Source organism: Cervus elaphus, chromosome 18 (genome assembly GCF_910594005.1).
Source record: "Cervus elaphus chromosome 18, mCerEla1.1, whole genome shotgun sequence".
Lineage (NCBI taxonomy): Eukaryota > Metazoa > Chordata > Mammalia > Artiodactyla > Cervidae > Cervus > Cervus elaphus.
In genome coordinates, this window is record NC_057832.1 from 110,864,785 (window position 1) to 110,880,619 (window position 15,835).

A 15,835-nucleotide genomic window follows, 5' to 3' on the forward strand; every position below is an offset into this window, starting at 1 on the left:
ATGGTCTCCAACTTGATTAGCCTCAGGAGGGAAGAGTGGAAGTTTCTTCAGCTTTTCCTTGACTACCTCCCTAGTGTGTATCTGCCTGTGCAAATTGTTCCTTAGTGAGTAACCATCCTTGGGGACAGACTAGGGAGAGGAGGAAAGAGGCAGAGAGAATGAGAGACAGGGAGACAGCTGGATCCTTCTCAGCACCATTATTTCTGGACTTCTTCAGGTTTCTGTGTGTGGCCACTTGTTCTTCATTGTGAGTGGAGACAGCAGAATCAGCCTGTCTGCCAAATATTGCTCTCTACTAGCTTTATAGGGGCTGGGCTGAGGTGACGCCTAAAGGGTGGTAGAAATTACATTCCATCCCCTTCTCTGGCGGTGAGTGTCTTCCAAGCGATTTCCCTCTGTGAAAAGCATCACCATGGGAAGGCCTGAGCTGGGCTGCCTCCTGGAACAAGGGCATGTAGAGGCTGACGAGTGAACTAAGACAGATTCAGAGCAGACGAGCTGTGCATCAGACCACCCCTCCATAGCAAGGAGCAGGTTGGGGGGTGTGGGCAGAGCCCTCTGCCTGAGGGAACTGAGACCCTACACTCTCTTTTCTCACCATCTCTCCCTTATTCATTTGCCATTTGTAAGGGATGTGCAGCAAGAGAGACTGCAGGCTGACTGGACAATGGTTTAGAGAAGCATGAGTGGAGGGAAAGCTAGTCAGATTGGACATTATTTATTGTATGGTTCTTTATCTACTAATTGATATAGTCAGTGAATGATGTTTACAGAGCACATACATTGTCAGACTCTCTTCTTGTCACTTGTGGTGATATAAGAATACTAAAGAATATGCCATCAAGGTACTGAATTCTAATGTGGGATATTGATGATAAGTGAATAAACAAGTAAAAGCATGATAGATATCAGATATTGATTAGGGCCAAGTGAAAGCCATCTGGTTGCAGGGGAATTGTAATCTCAGAGCGAGAAATCATCAACTAGAAACTGGCCAGGTTTCCTGCATAGAGGAGACATATTCAATGAAGGCAGAGATGGAAAATCATTTTTATCACAAAAGTAAAGAGGAAAGCATGGATAATTCATTCTAGGGAGCCAGCTCCCCCGAAATCAGAGAAGTACTTCATACTTCATTTCAAAAATAGCTCTTATCTCATGACAATGTTCTGGATTGATCCAAATTCCCACCAGTACCCCTAAAATGATAAATATAAGAGGCAACAAATTTAAAATGAATGTAATTGAAATGGAGCCTGTTTTTAGCAGATACAGAGGAAAGAAGTAACTATGTCTGGCTGTGATTAACTAGGAATTCTGTCTCATAGGCTCCTTTGGTGGCTTAGGTGGTAAAGAATCTGCCTGTAATGCAGGAGACCCAGGTTTGATCCCTGGGTCGGGAAGATCCCCTGGAGAAGGGAATGGCTACCCACTCCAGTATCCTTGCCTAGAGAATTCCATGGACGGAGGAGCCTGGTGGGCTAGAGTCCATCAGGTTGCAAAGAGTCTGACACGACTGAGAAATTAACATTTTTTTGTCTTCTAACTGTTTACATACAGCAGTCTTTGCAGGACATGGACAAAACAGGTACAGAAGAGAATTTAGGGCATTCAGGATGGAAGGGGTCATTGTATGAATGAGCATGTTGTGTTCCAGGACTAGATAGGGTAGCAGAGCAAAGATGTGAACTGAGAGGCAAGGGTGCATACTGGGGAGGGTGGGGTTTCATGCCTAGGGTGGTATTGGTGACCGTTGCTCATTTTTTTGGACCTATGCTATTATCTTAATATACTGCACATTCCTTCATAAAGTATCAACCATTAACCTTGTGTAGAAAGTAGTCATGTTGTAGAGCCAGGAGTAGGGTGTATTTCCTCAAGTTGAAAATGTCTTTCCTCTTTCTGAGGTTAGAAGTATGTTCTCTCTCCATTGCTCTCTAGACTTCACAAGGAACAAAAGTTCAGAGCTACATGTTGGGGAATCACTCCAGTGCCACTGAATTCTATCTCCTTGGCTTCTCTGGATCTAGAGAACTACGCCATATCCTCTTTGCTACCTTCTTCTTCTTCTACTTAGTGACATTAATGGGTAACACAGTCATCATTGTGATTGTCTGTCTGGATAAACATCTGCAGTCTCCCATGTATTTCTTCCTTGGTCATCTCTCTGCCTTGGAGATCCTGGTGACCACCATTATCGTCCCCGTGATGCTCTGGGGGCTGTTGCTCCCTGGGATGCAGACGATATCTCTGGTTGCATGTGTCGCCCAGCTCTTCCTGTACCTTGCTCTGGGGACCACAGAGTTTGCACTGTTGGGGGCAATGGCTGTGGACCGGTACGTGGCTGTCTGTAACCCCTTGAGGTACAACGTCATTATGAACAGCTGCACCTGCAACTTGGTGGTAATTGTGTCGTGGTTGTTCGGGTTCCTTTTTCAAATTTGGCCAGTTTATGCCACATTTCAGCTTTCCTACTGCAAATCAAATGTGGTGGACAACTTTTTCTGCGACCGAGGGCAATTGCTCAAACTATCCTGTGGTAATACTCTTTTCATGGAATTCATCCTCTTCTTAATGGCTGTTTTTGTTCTTTTTGGTTCTTTGATCCCTACAATTGTCTCCTACACCTACATCATCTCCACCATCCTCAAGATCCCCTCGGCCTCTGGCCGCAGGAAAGCCTTCTCCACATGTGCCTCCCACTTCACCTGTGTCATGATTGGTTACGGCAGCTGCTTGTTCCTCTATGTGAAGCCCAAGCAGACGCAGGCCGCGGATTACAACAGAGTTGTTTCCCTGATGGTTTCCGTGGTCACTCCTTTCCTCAATCCTTTCATACTCACTCTTCGGAATGACAAATTCATAGAAGCACTTCGGGACAGAGTGAAACAATGCTGTCATCAATTCAGGAACTAGTCTTGCCCTAAAACTTTTTATATGGGAGAATACATTCTGAATTCTAGAATGGTCTGAAAAGCACTTTGAACTGGAGCCTAATCATCATCAAATAATCTGTGTGCAACAGAACTCTTTCACATTATATCCATGGTGTTTATCATTATAGATCGTTATTTAAACATTCACTTTATTTTATATATATATGTTTCACTTATGATGCACTGCAAAATAAAATGTTTTAAAATTAAATGTAATAATAATACATGTGATATTTAGCTTTCCGAAGAAGACAGTATCAGAAATATATTCTCTGGCTCCAGAATTGAATAACTACTTGATTCCAGGTTCTTGAATCATCTTCTCATAGATTGTCCTTAGCTTTATACCCTCTGACTGTGTGAAGCTCCCTATTCCTTCTCTGGCTCCAGCATATCTCTTGTTTTCCTATCCCAAAGTCCTGTGGCCTTAATACTTCTCTGCGCATTTTCTTGGCTGGCTCTGAACTCAGTGCACAGTCTGACACCTGTACAGTTTCAGGGGTCGTCGTTGTTTAGGTGCAGACACGCCTCTCTAATCTGTGGACCTTCTCAGGGTGTGGGAGGAAGGGCTGAGCAAGGAGTTCTCCCACCTGCTGGCCCCCGGGTTGTGCTGCCCGCCAGGAGGGGGCTGGGTCCGCAGAGCTGCTGTGCCCCAGCTGGAACGGAGGGGAGCACTGGCCTTGCCGGGTGGCTGGGCTGAGGGAATTTGAAAAGATGGTAATGATAACCCTATATGCAAAACAGAAAAAGAGACACAGATGTACAGCACAGACTTTTGGACTCTGTGGGAGAAGGCGAGGGAGAGATGTTCTGAGAGAATAGCATTGAAACAAGGATACTATCAAGGGTGAAACAGATCACCAGTCCAGGTTGGTTGCATGAGACAAGTGCTCAGGGCTGGTGCACTGGGAAGACTCAGAGGGATGGGATGGGGAGGGAGGTGGGAGGGGGGATCAGGATGGGGAACACATTTAAATCCATGGCTGATTCATGTCAATTTATGGCAAAAACCACTACAATATTGTAAAGTAATCAGCCTCCAACTAATAAAAATAAATGAAAAAAAAAAAAAAAAGAGTAAGAGTGGAGGAAGAGGCAGCCTTTGCCCCCTCCCTGGATTTCTCACATTCTGCCATCCCTTCAAGGTCCCTGCTTCCTGTCCCTTCATTTGTTCATCCTCTCCTGGCCACTTTCCCTCCTGATTCCTCTCTATAGTTCTCTTTCTGTGGTTCCAGGTCTTTGATTCATCTCTGGGGCCTTCTTTTCCTTTCTCCTCACACACCCCGAGTTTACCACACTAGTATCCAGCTTTCCACAGAGATGTCTCATGCCTTCCTTACAGCATTGGCAACCTCACCACTCCCCTAATCAGAACCCTCTACCCCAGTCCTAATCCACCTCCCCATTTCTTATCTCATTAGCACAATGTTATCAGCGTCTTTGTTAGTGTCTTTGTAATAACAACATATTGATGACAATGAGATAGCTATAGGTGACTGGTTAAATAAATCCTGTTTCATCTGTATAATAAAATATTTTGTTGTTCAGTCACTCAGTCATGTCCGACTCTTTGTGACCTCATGGGCTGCAGCACACCAGGTTTCACTATCTCCTGGAATTTGCAAAGCTCCTGTCCATTGTGTTGATGATGCCATCCAACCATCTCATCCTCTGTCGCCCCCTTCTCCTCCTGCCTTCAATCTTTGCCAGCATCAGGGTCTCTTTCAATGAGTCAGCTCTTCACATCAGGTGACCAAAGTATTGGAGTTTCAGCTTCAGCATCTGTCCTTTCAATAAATATTCAGAACTGATTTCCTTTAGGATTGATTGGTTTGTTCTCCTTGCTGTCCAAGGGATTCCCAAGAGTCTTCTCCAGCACCACAATTCAAAAGCATCAATTCTTTAGCCTTCTTTATGGGCCAGTTCTCACATCCGTACATGACTATTGGAAAAGCCATAGCTTTGACTATATGAACATTTGTCGGCAAAGTGATGTCTCTGCTTTTTAGTATGCTGTCTAGATTTCTCATGTTTTCCTTCCAAGGATCAAGTATCTTTTAGTTTCATGGCTATAGCCACCATCTGCAGTGATTTTGGAGCCCAAGATTATTTTATATTAATCTATAAAAAATGTGAGACAGAATTTTTCCTGTGTGATGCTGGTGATGCTGAGATAAACAGCTTCTTCTACACCAAGTTCCCAGCATTTGGAAGTCAAGAACTTCTTCACTTCAGAAGATAAAAGTAACAAAAAACGATGTTTTTGCACTTGATTTCTGACGAGGGAAGGGACATGGTTAACTGGTTGAAAGAATTGCATCAGAGTCTCTCGAGAGAAATTCCGAGTGATTTTGTGCTGGAGGTATTAGTAGAAGCTGAGTTAAGGTATATGCCATCTAAGAAGGAGATAATTGCTTTAATTTCTTACAAAGTTTTCAAAGTAAGAAAATAACTAATTAGTCCCTGTGAGTCAGTGCGGAGAAATTTTTCAGCTGGAGAAAAATATTTTTCCTGGTTTAGAATGCCGCCCAACACTTATGGATGCTCAGAGATGGAGAAATCTCCCCCTCCTGACTAGTAGCTTTTGGAGAAGATCCTAAATTAGGGACTAAACAGCTCTGTGTTGTCTAGAGATTAACATTCATAAATTATGTCACTATCATATGCTTATTGTGTGCACACATGCCAGTGCATTCATGCACATGCCTGAGTTTAACCCACCTCTCCACGTCGTGTGCAAAACCAGCCTCCTTGGGTCAGAGCGTAACCGTGCACTCTGATATTTGTGTTAGAAATGTGAGCGATGCCACTTCTCCAGTTACAGTGTCAGCAGTTTCCTTGTTGTATTGAGGGTCAACTTATAAGTATTTATAGCTTCCCTGGTGGCTCAGAGGGTAAAGCGTCTGCCTGCAATGCGGGAGACCTGGGTTCGATCCCTGGGTCGGGAAGATCCCCTGGAGAAGGAAATGGCAACCCACTCCAGTATTCTTGCCTGTAAAATCCCATGGACGGAGGAGCCTGGTGGGCTCCATAGTTCATGGGGTCGCAAAGAGTCGGACATGACTGATCGGCTTTGCTTGCTTGTTTATAAATATTTATCTTCTTACTTTTTTGATTTTGACCCTTTCCACACTCAATGTCAGCAGGTATTTTTAAGTGCTTCATGCATGCCTCCTCTCTGCATGACTCCCTAATTCCCAGAGAGAGCTCAGAGTAGGCACCTCCCCTAAATCTGCCCCTTTTCAGCCATTCCATTCCTTCAAACCAAAGCACAACTCTAGTTTCTTCTCTTCCTCTGTTCCAGATAGGAGCACAGTCACTCTGTGTGAGTGCCCTAGTAACTCCTTTGTTCCCTAACAAGGCCAGGGCCAGAAGATACAGAATGAAGCACCAGGGAGGGTCAGTAGTCATGAAAATGAAACAGCTGACCCCTTACCCGGGTTGCTACAGTTAAGTTCCAGGGAGGAGAATAATAATTCTTTCTTTTTAATATGGTCAGCTGACCATTTCAACTTACTCTCCCAATCACACTAAAAGACATTGTAGGAATCAAAAATTGTTAATAACAAGGACAAAGAGAATGGGGGAAAAGTTACAATGGATAATATTTTACAGTTTTTTTATATGGAAAGCAAAAATAAGTGTTTCCAAGGTAATAAGACTGAGATACAAACTAAATTCTGCAATGGGGAAAGTAAGAAGAAACAGGTCGATTCACCCAACAGAACTGGTCAGGCAGCACATAGAGGCCTCAGCTGCCAAGGATTGTGAGAGAGAGAGCTTATAAACAGGCGTACTGCTTAAAAGCTTGTGTAAATAGCAGCCAGGCACTGCAGGTCCCTTGCATTTTCTGTGTAGGCAAGGAAATACCTGTTCCACAAGTAGAGTGACCCCTCATCCCACTTTATCCAGGACTTTCCCATTTTAGAATCTGAAGGTCCCATATCCCAGAAACTCAGTCAACTGTGAAGCCAGGATGGTTGGTCACATTATCTATATCCAGCTGACCTACCAAAGCAGTTGGAAGAATCAAGAGAACGAAAAACAGAAGAAAAAAAATTCGATTAAAATGAAGATCACTTAGGGAAGAAATCCAATTTTAAAAATCCTACGATACATATCCTTTTAAAATTAGAACATGTTTTGTCCTGAAGAGGAGGATGTAAAAAAATCAGAAAGGAAAATGCTCCTAGAATATAATATTAGGACTAGTAAAAAGAAATTCATAAATAGGCTGAAGAAGAAAATAAAAATGCCCAAAACATATCAAAAATAGGCTACAATTTGGAAAATCAGAAAGGTAAGCAGCTTAAAAGATTAATTCAGGAGTCCCATATCTGAAGATAAAAGTTCTACAAAGATAGAACAAGGGAAGCATAAATGAGTGAATTACAAAAGAAAGTGTAAGAAAATCTCCCAGTTCTGAAGCATTTGTTCTCTGCAGTTTGAAGAAGTCTCTAAATGCAGAGCACTGTGAACATATGAATGAAAACCTGCACAAAGGCACCTAGCATCCCAAGGGGGGCAGCTAGAATACTGCAGGGTCAAGATTCCATGGCATAGATACAGCGACTGATGAGATTTTGTATAGAATTTTGAAGATTTAAGTGGGAAGATACTTAAAAGCCAGTCCCTGTAACTCAGGGCTTCCCTTGTGGCTCAGATGGTAAAGAATGTGCCTGCAATACAGGAGAGCTGGGTTCAATCCCTGATTTGGGAAGATACCTTGAAAAAGGGAAAAGCTACCCACTCCAGTATTCTTGCCTGGAAAATTACATGGATAGAGGAGTCTGGCAGTCTATAGTCCACAGGGTCACAAAGAGTCGGACATGACCTAGGAACTAAAACTTTCATTTTTTTCATGTTCCATGTGACTCAAAAAGGTAGAAGTTGGACAGAGGTAGATGTTACATTAAGTTAGTTTAAGGCTTGACATAAAGTTAAAGAGTTCAATAATTAAAGCTCCCTTCCACAGACATGTGTTCATCCCTAGAAATGGTAAAGCTGTGTTCCAATTTTCACCTATTAATAATGTTACAGGGAAGATTCTTTCAATAGGGAATCTCCCCATTGCCTTCTTGTTTGTGAGTTTTTTAAAAATTTATTTATTTTAACTGGAGGCTAATTACTTTACCATATTGTAGTGGGTTTTGCCATACATGACATGAATCAGCCATGGGTTTGTGAGTTTTGAGTTTGTCACGTCACTGTTACATTTGGGAAAGTCATCCCTACATACATCTCTGATGTATATCCCAGGACAAATAGACAGAAAGTAAGAATAAGAAGCCCTAACATACTCACTAAGGAAGAATTTAAGAATATATATGTAGACATTACACACTTTTTCCATGGAAAAACCCAAATAAACATTTTGACCAATACAATATATGTTTTACTCTCAAAATTCCTTTAAAAGACACATGAATCTTTAAAGCAAAAATGATGATATTTTTATAGCACCTGTAGATCTAATATATGTGATAACAATACTATGATAGATAGGAGCATAAATGTAATTGTACTTTTACAAAGCTTTACATTTTTATGCTAAGTGGTGCAGTATTAATTCCTGATTGTTGTTGTTCAGTCACTAAGTCATGTCTGACTCTTTGCGAACCCATGGACTTTTCTTCACTATCTCCTGGAGTCTGCTTAAATTCATGTGCATTGAGTGGGTGATGTTATTCAACCATCTCATCATCTGTCAGCCCCTTCTCCTCCTGCTTTCAATCTTTTCGAGCATCAGTGTCTTTCCCAATGAGTTGGCTCTTTGCATTAGGTGTCCAGAGTATTGGGGCTTCAGCTTCAGTGTCAGTCCTACCAATAATATTCAGAGTTGACTTCCTTCAGGATTGATTGATTTGACCTCCTTGCTGTCCAGGGAACTTTCAAGAGCCTTCTCCAGCACCACAATTTGAAAGCCTCTGTTCTTTGGCGCTCAGCTTTCTTTATGGTCCAACTCTCACATCCGTACATGACTACTGGAAAAACCATAGCTTTAAGTCTATGGACTTTTGTTGGTAAAATGATGTCTCTGCTCTTTAATATGCTGTCAAGGTTTGTCATTGCTTGCCTTCCAAGGAAATAGGACCTTTTAATTTCATGACTTCAGTCCCCATCTACAGTAATTTTGGAGTCCAAGAAAATAAAATCTGTCACTGTTTCCACTTTTCCCCCTCCTACTTGCCGTGAAGTGAGGGACTGGATGCCACGATCTTAATTTTTTGAATGTAGAGTTTTAAGCCAGTTTTTTCACTCTCCTCTTTTACCTTCATCAAGAGATTCTTTAGTTCCTCTTCACTTACTGCAATTAGAGTGGTATCATCTGCGTATCCGAGGTTGTTGATATTTTTCCTGGCAATAAGTCCTAGTAGACTGTGATAATTTAAGAGTGCATATTATAATCCCAGATAGCAACACTAAAGTAATCAAAATAGTTATGTGTAAAATGCAAAAAAGAAATTATACTAGAAAAGATAAATATTTAATTAATCCAGAAAAGGAAGAATAGAAGAAAAGAAATGTACTAGGAGAAAATAAAAAGATAGGAAAATGGTACCCTTAGAAAATAAAAAATCATATTTTGTGTAACTGGACTAAATGCTAAACAAAATTGTCAGGCCAGCTCTTGATGTCTATCCTTGATACACTTGAAATATAAAGACAGGTTGAATTAAGAATGACAGGTAGAGTTATAACATGAAAACAAGAAGCTAAAGAAAGCTGGCAGTGTTCTATAATACTAGAAACCATAGACTTAAGAGAAGAAATATTATCAGATGTAGAGAGTCTACCCAGATACTCCCAGACAATCTCCCCATTTAAAAAAACCTTAACTTAATCACAGCTTTAATGTCCTTTTTGCTGTATAACATTCACAGGTTCTGGCAATTAGAGTGTAGATTTTTTGGGACAGGGTGATCAGGCATTATTTAGCTACCACAACTTGTAATTACAAATTTTCCTGCAAAGTAACTCTTGGCCTGGATGTAATCAAATTCTCCAAATATTTCAGGGGGAAACATAGGCATACTTCAGAGACATTACAGGTATGTCTCCAGACCACTGCAATAAAGTGAATAATGCAGTAAAATAAGTGAATTTTTAAATTTTTACTTTTAATTAAAAAAAAAATTTTTCCAGTGCCTATGTTGTGTTTAGGCTATGTTACCTGCTAAGTGCGCAATAGCATTATGTGTAAAACAGTAATGTACTTACCTTAATTAAAAATACCTTATTGCTAAAATATTCTGAACATCATCAATCAAGGCAGAGTTGCCACATTCTATTTGTAAGAAACTCAATTATCTGCAAGGCACAGTAAAACAAAGCACATTATAATGAAGTGTGCCTATAATGCCGTATTTTCCCATAAGATAGAAAGAGGTAAAGAATCCATCTGCTAATGCAGGAGATCAGGAAACGTGTGTTCAAACCCTTGGTCAGGAAGATGCCCTTGAGAAGGGAATGGCTACTCACTGCAATACTCTTGTTTGGAGAATTCCATGAACAGAGGAGCTTGGTGGGCTACAGTCCATGGGGTTGCGAAGAGTCAGATATGAATTAGCAACTGAGCATGCACAGAAAAAGGAGACACATTTCCCAATTCACTTTATAATAACCAAAATGACCTTGATACCAAAACCTGAGAAAGATCTTATAAGAACAGAAAACTGCAGGCTGATATATTTCATAAAGATAGAAGTAAAAATCCTGAATAAAAAGGTAGCAAATAGAATTCAACAGTATATAAAGGAGATAGTGTATTCCAGAATTCACTCATAATCTTCCCTAGTCAATTTCTTTCCAGGACCAAGGCAGTCACTTTGGGGATTTCTGAAAACATGGATTATGATTATTTTTTACCTACTTTAGAGCATTTATAGTGGAGTCATAAAGTTGGAGAAGGGAAAGGCTAGCATTCCAGTATTCTGGACTGGAGAATTCCATGGACCATATAGTCCATGGGGTCGCAAAGAGCTGGACACGACTGAGTACTTTTCCCTTCACCTCACAGAGTATTCAGTCTTTGGCGTGTCTGGCTCTTTCATTCCGTGTAGTGTAGGTGAAGATTGCCCACGCTGTGTATCTCAGTAGTTTGTTACTTTTCATTGCTGAGTAGTATTTCCTCACATGACTATGCAGCTGACTCTCATTATTTGTGTGGTTATGTCTTTCAAGTTTGTGGGAACACTGAATACTAAGTCACTGCTGTAGGAGAAATGTTCCTGGGAACATTTACCACAAGATTTTCGTCGACTGATGGGCACATAGCCTTGTTTTATGTTTGTTGGTATTCAAACACACCTTACTTAGTAAATATTATTTATCCATTAATATGGACACAGAGCCAACCTCTGTAACTCATGCCTGAAAGAAGTTGTTGTTGTTTAGTTGCTCTGTCATGTGCAACTCTTATGTGACCCCATGGACTGTATCCTGCCAGGCTCCTCTGTCCATGGGATTCTCCAGGCAAGAATACTGGAGTGGGTTGCTGTTTCCTTCTCCAGGGCATCTTTCTGACCCAGGGATGGAACCCGTGTCTTCTGCATTGGTAGGCAGATTCTTTACTACTGAACCAGCAGGGAAGCCCCAAAGAAGTTTGCCTAACACATTTGTGTGTGTGTGTGTGTTTATTTATTTAGTTTTGGTTGTGCTGGGTCTTTGTTGCTGGGTGCCAGCTTTCTCTAGTTGCGGTGAGCAGGCTTCTCATTGCCCTGGCTTCCCCTGTAGTGGAGCACAGGCTCTCGGCTGGAGGCCTCACTAGTTGTGGCTCAGGAGCTTAGTTGCTCTGCTGCATGTGGACTCTTCCCAGACCAGTGATAGAATCCGTGTCCCCTCCATTGGCAGGCAGATTCTTATCCACTAAGTCCCTGGTATATGTATTTTGGGTAAAAAAGCTTGTTTAATGCTTATCTGAGCTCATTTTCTTTGTAAGACACTTAACATCTTTCTTACACTTAGCAACAGTAGGTAGGCACCTCAGCACTCTGCTTGGGAGTCGTCTTTAAGAGCAAAATCACCAATAAAATGCCAAAAACATCTGCTAATTAGACAACAAAGAAGCCATTGTTTGTACATTGTAGGAGTTGCAACAAGATGGGAATTTTGCCATTTTCCACTTTAGTTGAGAGCATGTGCTCCCTTGAAAGGTCTTGGAAATATTGATTTTGGAGCTACACATAAGTTTTCATGAGTAGATGAATCCACAGATACAGAATGTGTGAGTAATGAGGATTGACTATACCATTCTCTTGCTGATGGACATTTGCTTTGTGTTACTTGATGTAATGAAGATTATGCTATGAAGATTAAAATAGACATCTCAGTGAGGACATATTTTTTCATTTCTTGGGTAGATAACTGGGAGCAGAATTGCTGAGTCATAGAGGAGGTGTATACTTAGTTTTAAGAAACTGACAACATCTTTCCTAATGAGTTTTGCTAGTATCCACTCCTTCCTACTTCTGAGTATCTGTTGGGCTCCCGTGGCCTTAACACTGGAGGGACATCTGGAGTAAATGAAGTGGGCCCTGAATTAGGGAAGTTGGTTTTGCAACAAGGGTTCTGAGAGAAGAGTGTAGTTTCCTTGGATTCCCTCCTTTGCCAGCAGCCTTGCCTCATGCATCTCCAGCTGTCATGACAGGAGCCAACATGATCCGAGCTCAGAGGCTAAGAGGCAGATGCTGGGTCAAGGGTGTCCTGGGCAGCTGGCAGCACAGTTCCCATGGGGGTGAGAACTTCTGGGATGTGTCTTTATTTCATGATGTAAATACTGGCTCCTCATATGTTAGTATCATTACTAAGAATTGCACACAATGAACATGGTAATAAAAATTTCCCACATCTTCCTATGGAAATCTGTATGGCTGGCCCACATATGATCTCATTTCAAGAGATGTAAATTGATCCAATGTTTTGAAGGGTGCTTAGATAACAGCTCAGAAATGTAGCATAATTTAGGGAACTATTGCTGTACAAAGGTACATGCCTACAGGTAAAGGTATTTATTGCAGCATCATCATACTCATGAAAAACTGGAGAGGATGCAATATTCTTAAGCAGGGTCCTCAATAAATAAATGGTGGTAATTTTCATAAGGTGAGTATTTATTTAGTAATAATATGATGTGAGAGATATATGAGTGCTAATATGGAAGGGTTTAATACACCCACACACAAACATACAACAAAGAAAGTAGCAAGATATTATTTCAACTAAACAAGCAAGTAAAAGACCATATAGAGATATGCATGTGTATGATAGAAAATTTCTCTATGGATTTAATAGAAAGCTAATCATAGTATTTAAACATATGAGACAGATCAGGAGAATCCAGCATTGGTGAGAGGGACATTTGTATTTTGTTTTCTATTCCTCTATACATTTTTTTAACCAGGAGTTTTTTTTTTTTTTACTTTTTATTTTGTATTGATCAAGGAGGAAGGCTTTCTTATCTCTCCTTGCTGTTTTTTCGAACTCTGCATTCAAATGCGTATATTTTTTCTTTTCTCCTTTGCCCTTTGCTTCTCTTCTTAGGTATTTGTAAGGCCCCCTCAGACAACCGTTTTGCCTTTCTTTTTCTTGGGGAAGGTCTTGATCACTGCCTCCTGTACAATGTTGTGAACCTCCATCCATAGTTCATGGGGCAGTCTGCCTATCATATCTAATCCCTTGAATCTATTTGTCACTTCCACTGCATAATCATAAGGGATTTGATTTAGGTCATACCTGAATGGTCTAGTGGTTTTCCCCACTTTCTTCAATTTAAGTCTGAATTTGGCAATAAGGAGTTCATGATCTGAGCCAGAGTCAGCTCCTGGTCTTGTTTTTGCTGACTGTATAGAGCTTCTCCATCTTTGGCTGCAAAGAATGTAATATATCTGATTTTGGTATTGACCATCCAGTAATGTCCACGAGTAGAGTCTTCTCTTGTGTTGTTGGCAGAGGGTGATTGCTATGACCAGTGCGTTCTCTTGGCAAAAGAGATCTCTTCAAGAAAATTAGAGATACCAAGGGAACATTTTATGCAAAGATGGGCACAATAAAGGACAGAAATGGTATGGACCTAACAGAAGCAGAAGATATTAAGAAGAGGTGGCAAGAATACACAGAAGAACCGTACAAAAAGATCTTCATAACCCAGATAACCAGGATGGTGTAATCGCTCACCTAGAGCCAGATATCCTGAAATGTGAATACAAGTGGGCCTTGGAGGTGATGGAGTTCCAGTTGAGCTATTTCTATCCTAAAAGATGATGCTCTGAAAGTGCTACACGCAATATGCATGCAAATTTGGAAAACTCGGCAGTGGCCACAGGACTGGAAAAGGTCAGTTTTCATTCTAATCTCAAAGAAGGGCAATGCCAAAGAATGCTCAAACTGCTGCACAATTGCACTCATCTCACATACTAGCAAAGTAGTGCTCACAATTCTCAAAGCCAGGCTTCAACAGTACATGAACCGTGATGTTCAGATGTTCAAGATGGATTTAGAAAAGACAGAGGAACCAGAGATAAAATTGCCAACATTCGTCGGGTCATCGAAAAAGCAATGGAGTTCCAGAAAAACATCTATTTCTGCTTTATTGACTATGCCAAAGCCTTTGACTGTGTGGATCACCACAAACTGTGGAAAATTCTGAAAGAGATGGGGATATCAGACCACCTGACCTGTCTCCTGAGAAATCTGTATGCAGGTCAGGAAGCAACAGTTAGAACCAGACATGGAAAAACAGATTGGTTCCAAATTAGGAAAGGAATATGTCAAGGCTGTATATTGTCACCCTGCTTATTTAACTTATAAGCAGAGTACATCGTGAGAAATACTGGATTGGATGAAGCACAAGCTAGAATCAAGATTGCTGGGAGAAGTACCAAGAACCTCAGATATGCAGATGACACCACCTTTATGGCAGAAAGCAAAGAAGAACTAAAGAACCTCTTGAAGAAAGTGAAAGAGAAGAGTGAAAAAGCTGGCTTAAAACTCAACATTCAGAAAAGTAAGATCATGGTATTCAGTTCTATCACTTCATAGCAAATAGATGGAGAACAGTGGAAACAGTGGCTGACTTTATTCTTGGGGGCTCCAATATCACTGCAGATGGTGTCTGCAGCCGTGAATTTAAAGATGCTCCTTGGAAGAAAAGCTATGATCAATCTAGACAGAATATTAAAAAACAGAGACATAACTTTGCCAACAAAGGTCCATCTAGTCAAAGTTATGGTTTTTCCAGTAGTCATGTATGAATCTGAGAGTTGGACTATAAAGAAAACTGAGCGCCGAAGAATTGATGGTTTTGAACTGTGGTGTTGGAGAAGACTTTTGAGAGTCCCTTAGACTGCAAGGAGATCCAACCAGTCCATCCTAAAGGAAATCAGTCCTGAATATTCATTGGAAGGGCTGATGATGAAGCTGAAACTCCAATACTTTGACCACCTGATGTGAAAAACTGACTCACTGGAAAAAACCCTGATGCTGGGAAAGATTGAAGGTGGGAGGAGAAGCAGACAATAGAGGATGAAATGTTTGGTTGGCGTCACCAACTCTATCGATATGAGTTTGAGTAGGCTCCGGGAGTTGGTGATGGACAGGGAGGCCTGACGTGCTGCAGTCCATGGGGTCGGAAAGAGTCGGACATGACTGAGCAACTGAGCTGAACTGACTTTGTAATGAGGTATAGTCAATTAACAATGTTGTGATAGTTTCAGGTAACAGTGAAGGGGCTCAGCCATATATATGCGTGTATCCATTCTCCCCCAAACTCCCTTCCCATCCAGGCTGCTACATAAAGCTGAGCAGAGTCCATGTGCTATACCGTCGGTCCTTGTTGGTTACCTATTTAAATACAGCAGTGTGTACCCATCCATCCCCAACTCCTTAACTATCCCTTCCCA

The 15,835-nt window shown here is 41.2% G+C and overlaps 1 protein-coding gene across 1 annotated transcript; it reads left to right on the forward strand.

Annotated features, from left to right (window-relative positions):
* Window positions 1-1,923: 1,923 nt before the first annotated feature.
* Window positions 1,924-2,976, forward strand: LOC122674841 (olfactory receptor 9A4). The gene has a single exon (XM_043873418.1). The coding sequence runs from the start codon at window positions 1,972-1,974 to the stop codon at window positions 2,914-2,916; it is 945 nt and encodes a 314-aa protein (XP_043729353.1). The 5' UTR covers window positions 1,924-1,971; the 3' UTR covers window positions 2,917-2,976.
* Window positions 2,977-15,835: the final 12,859 nt, after the last annotated feature.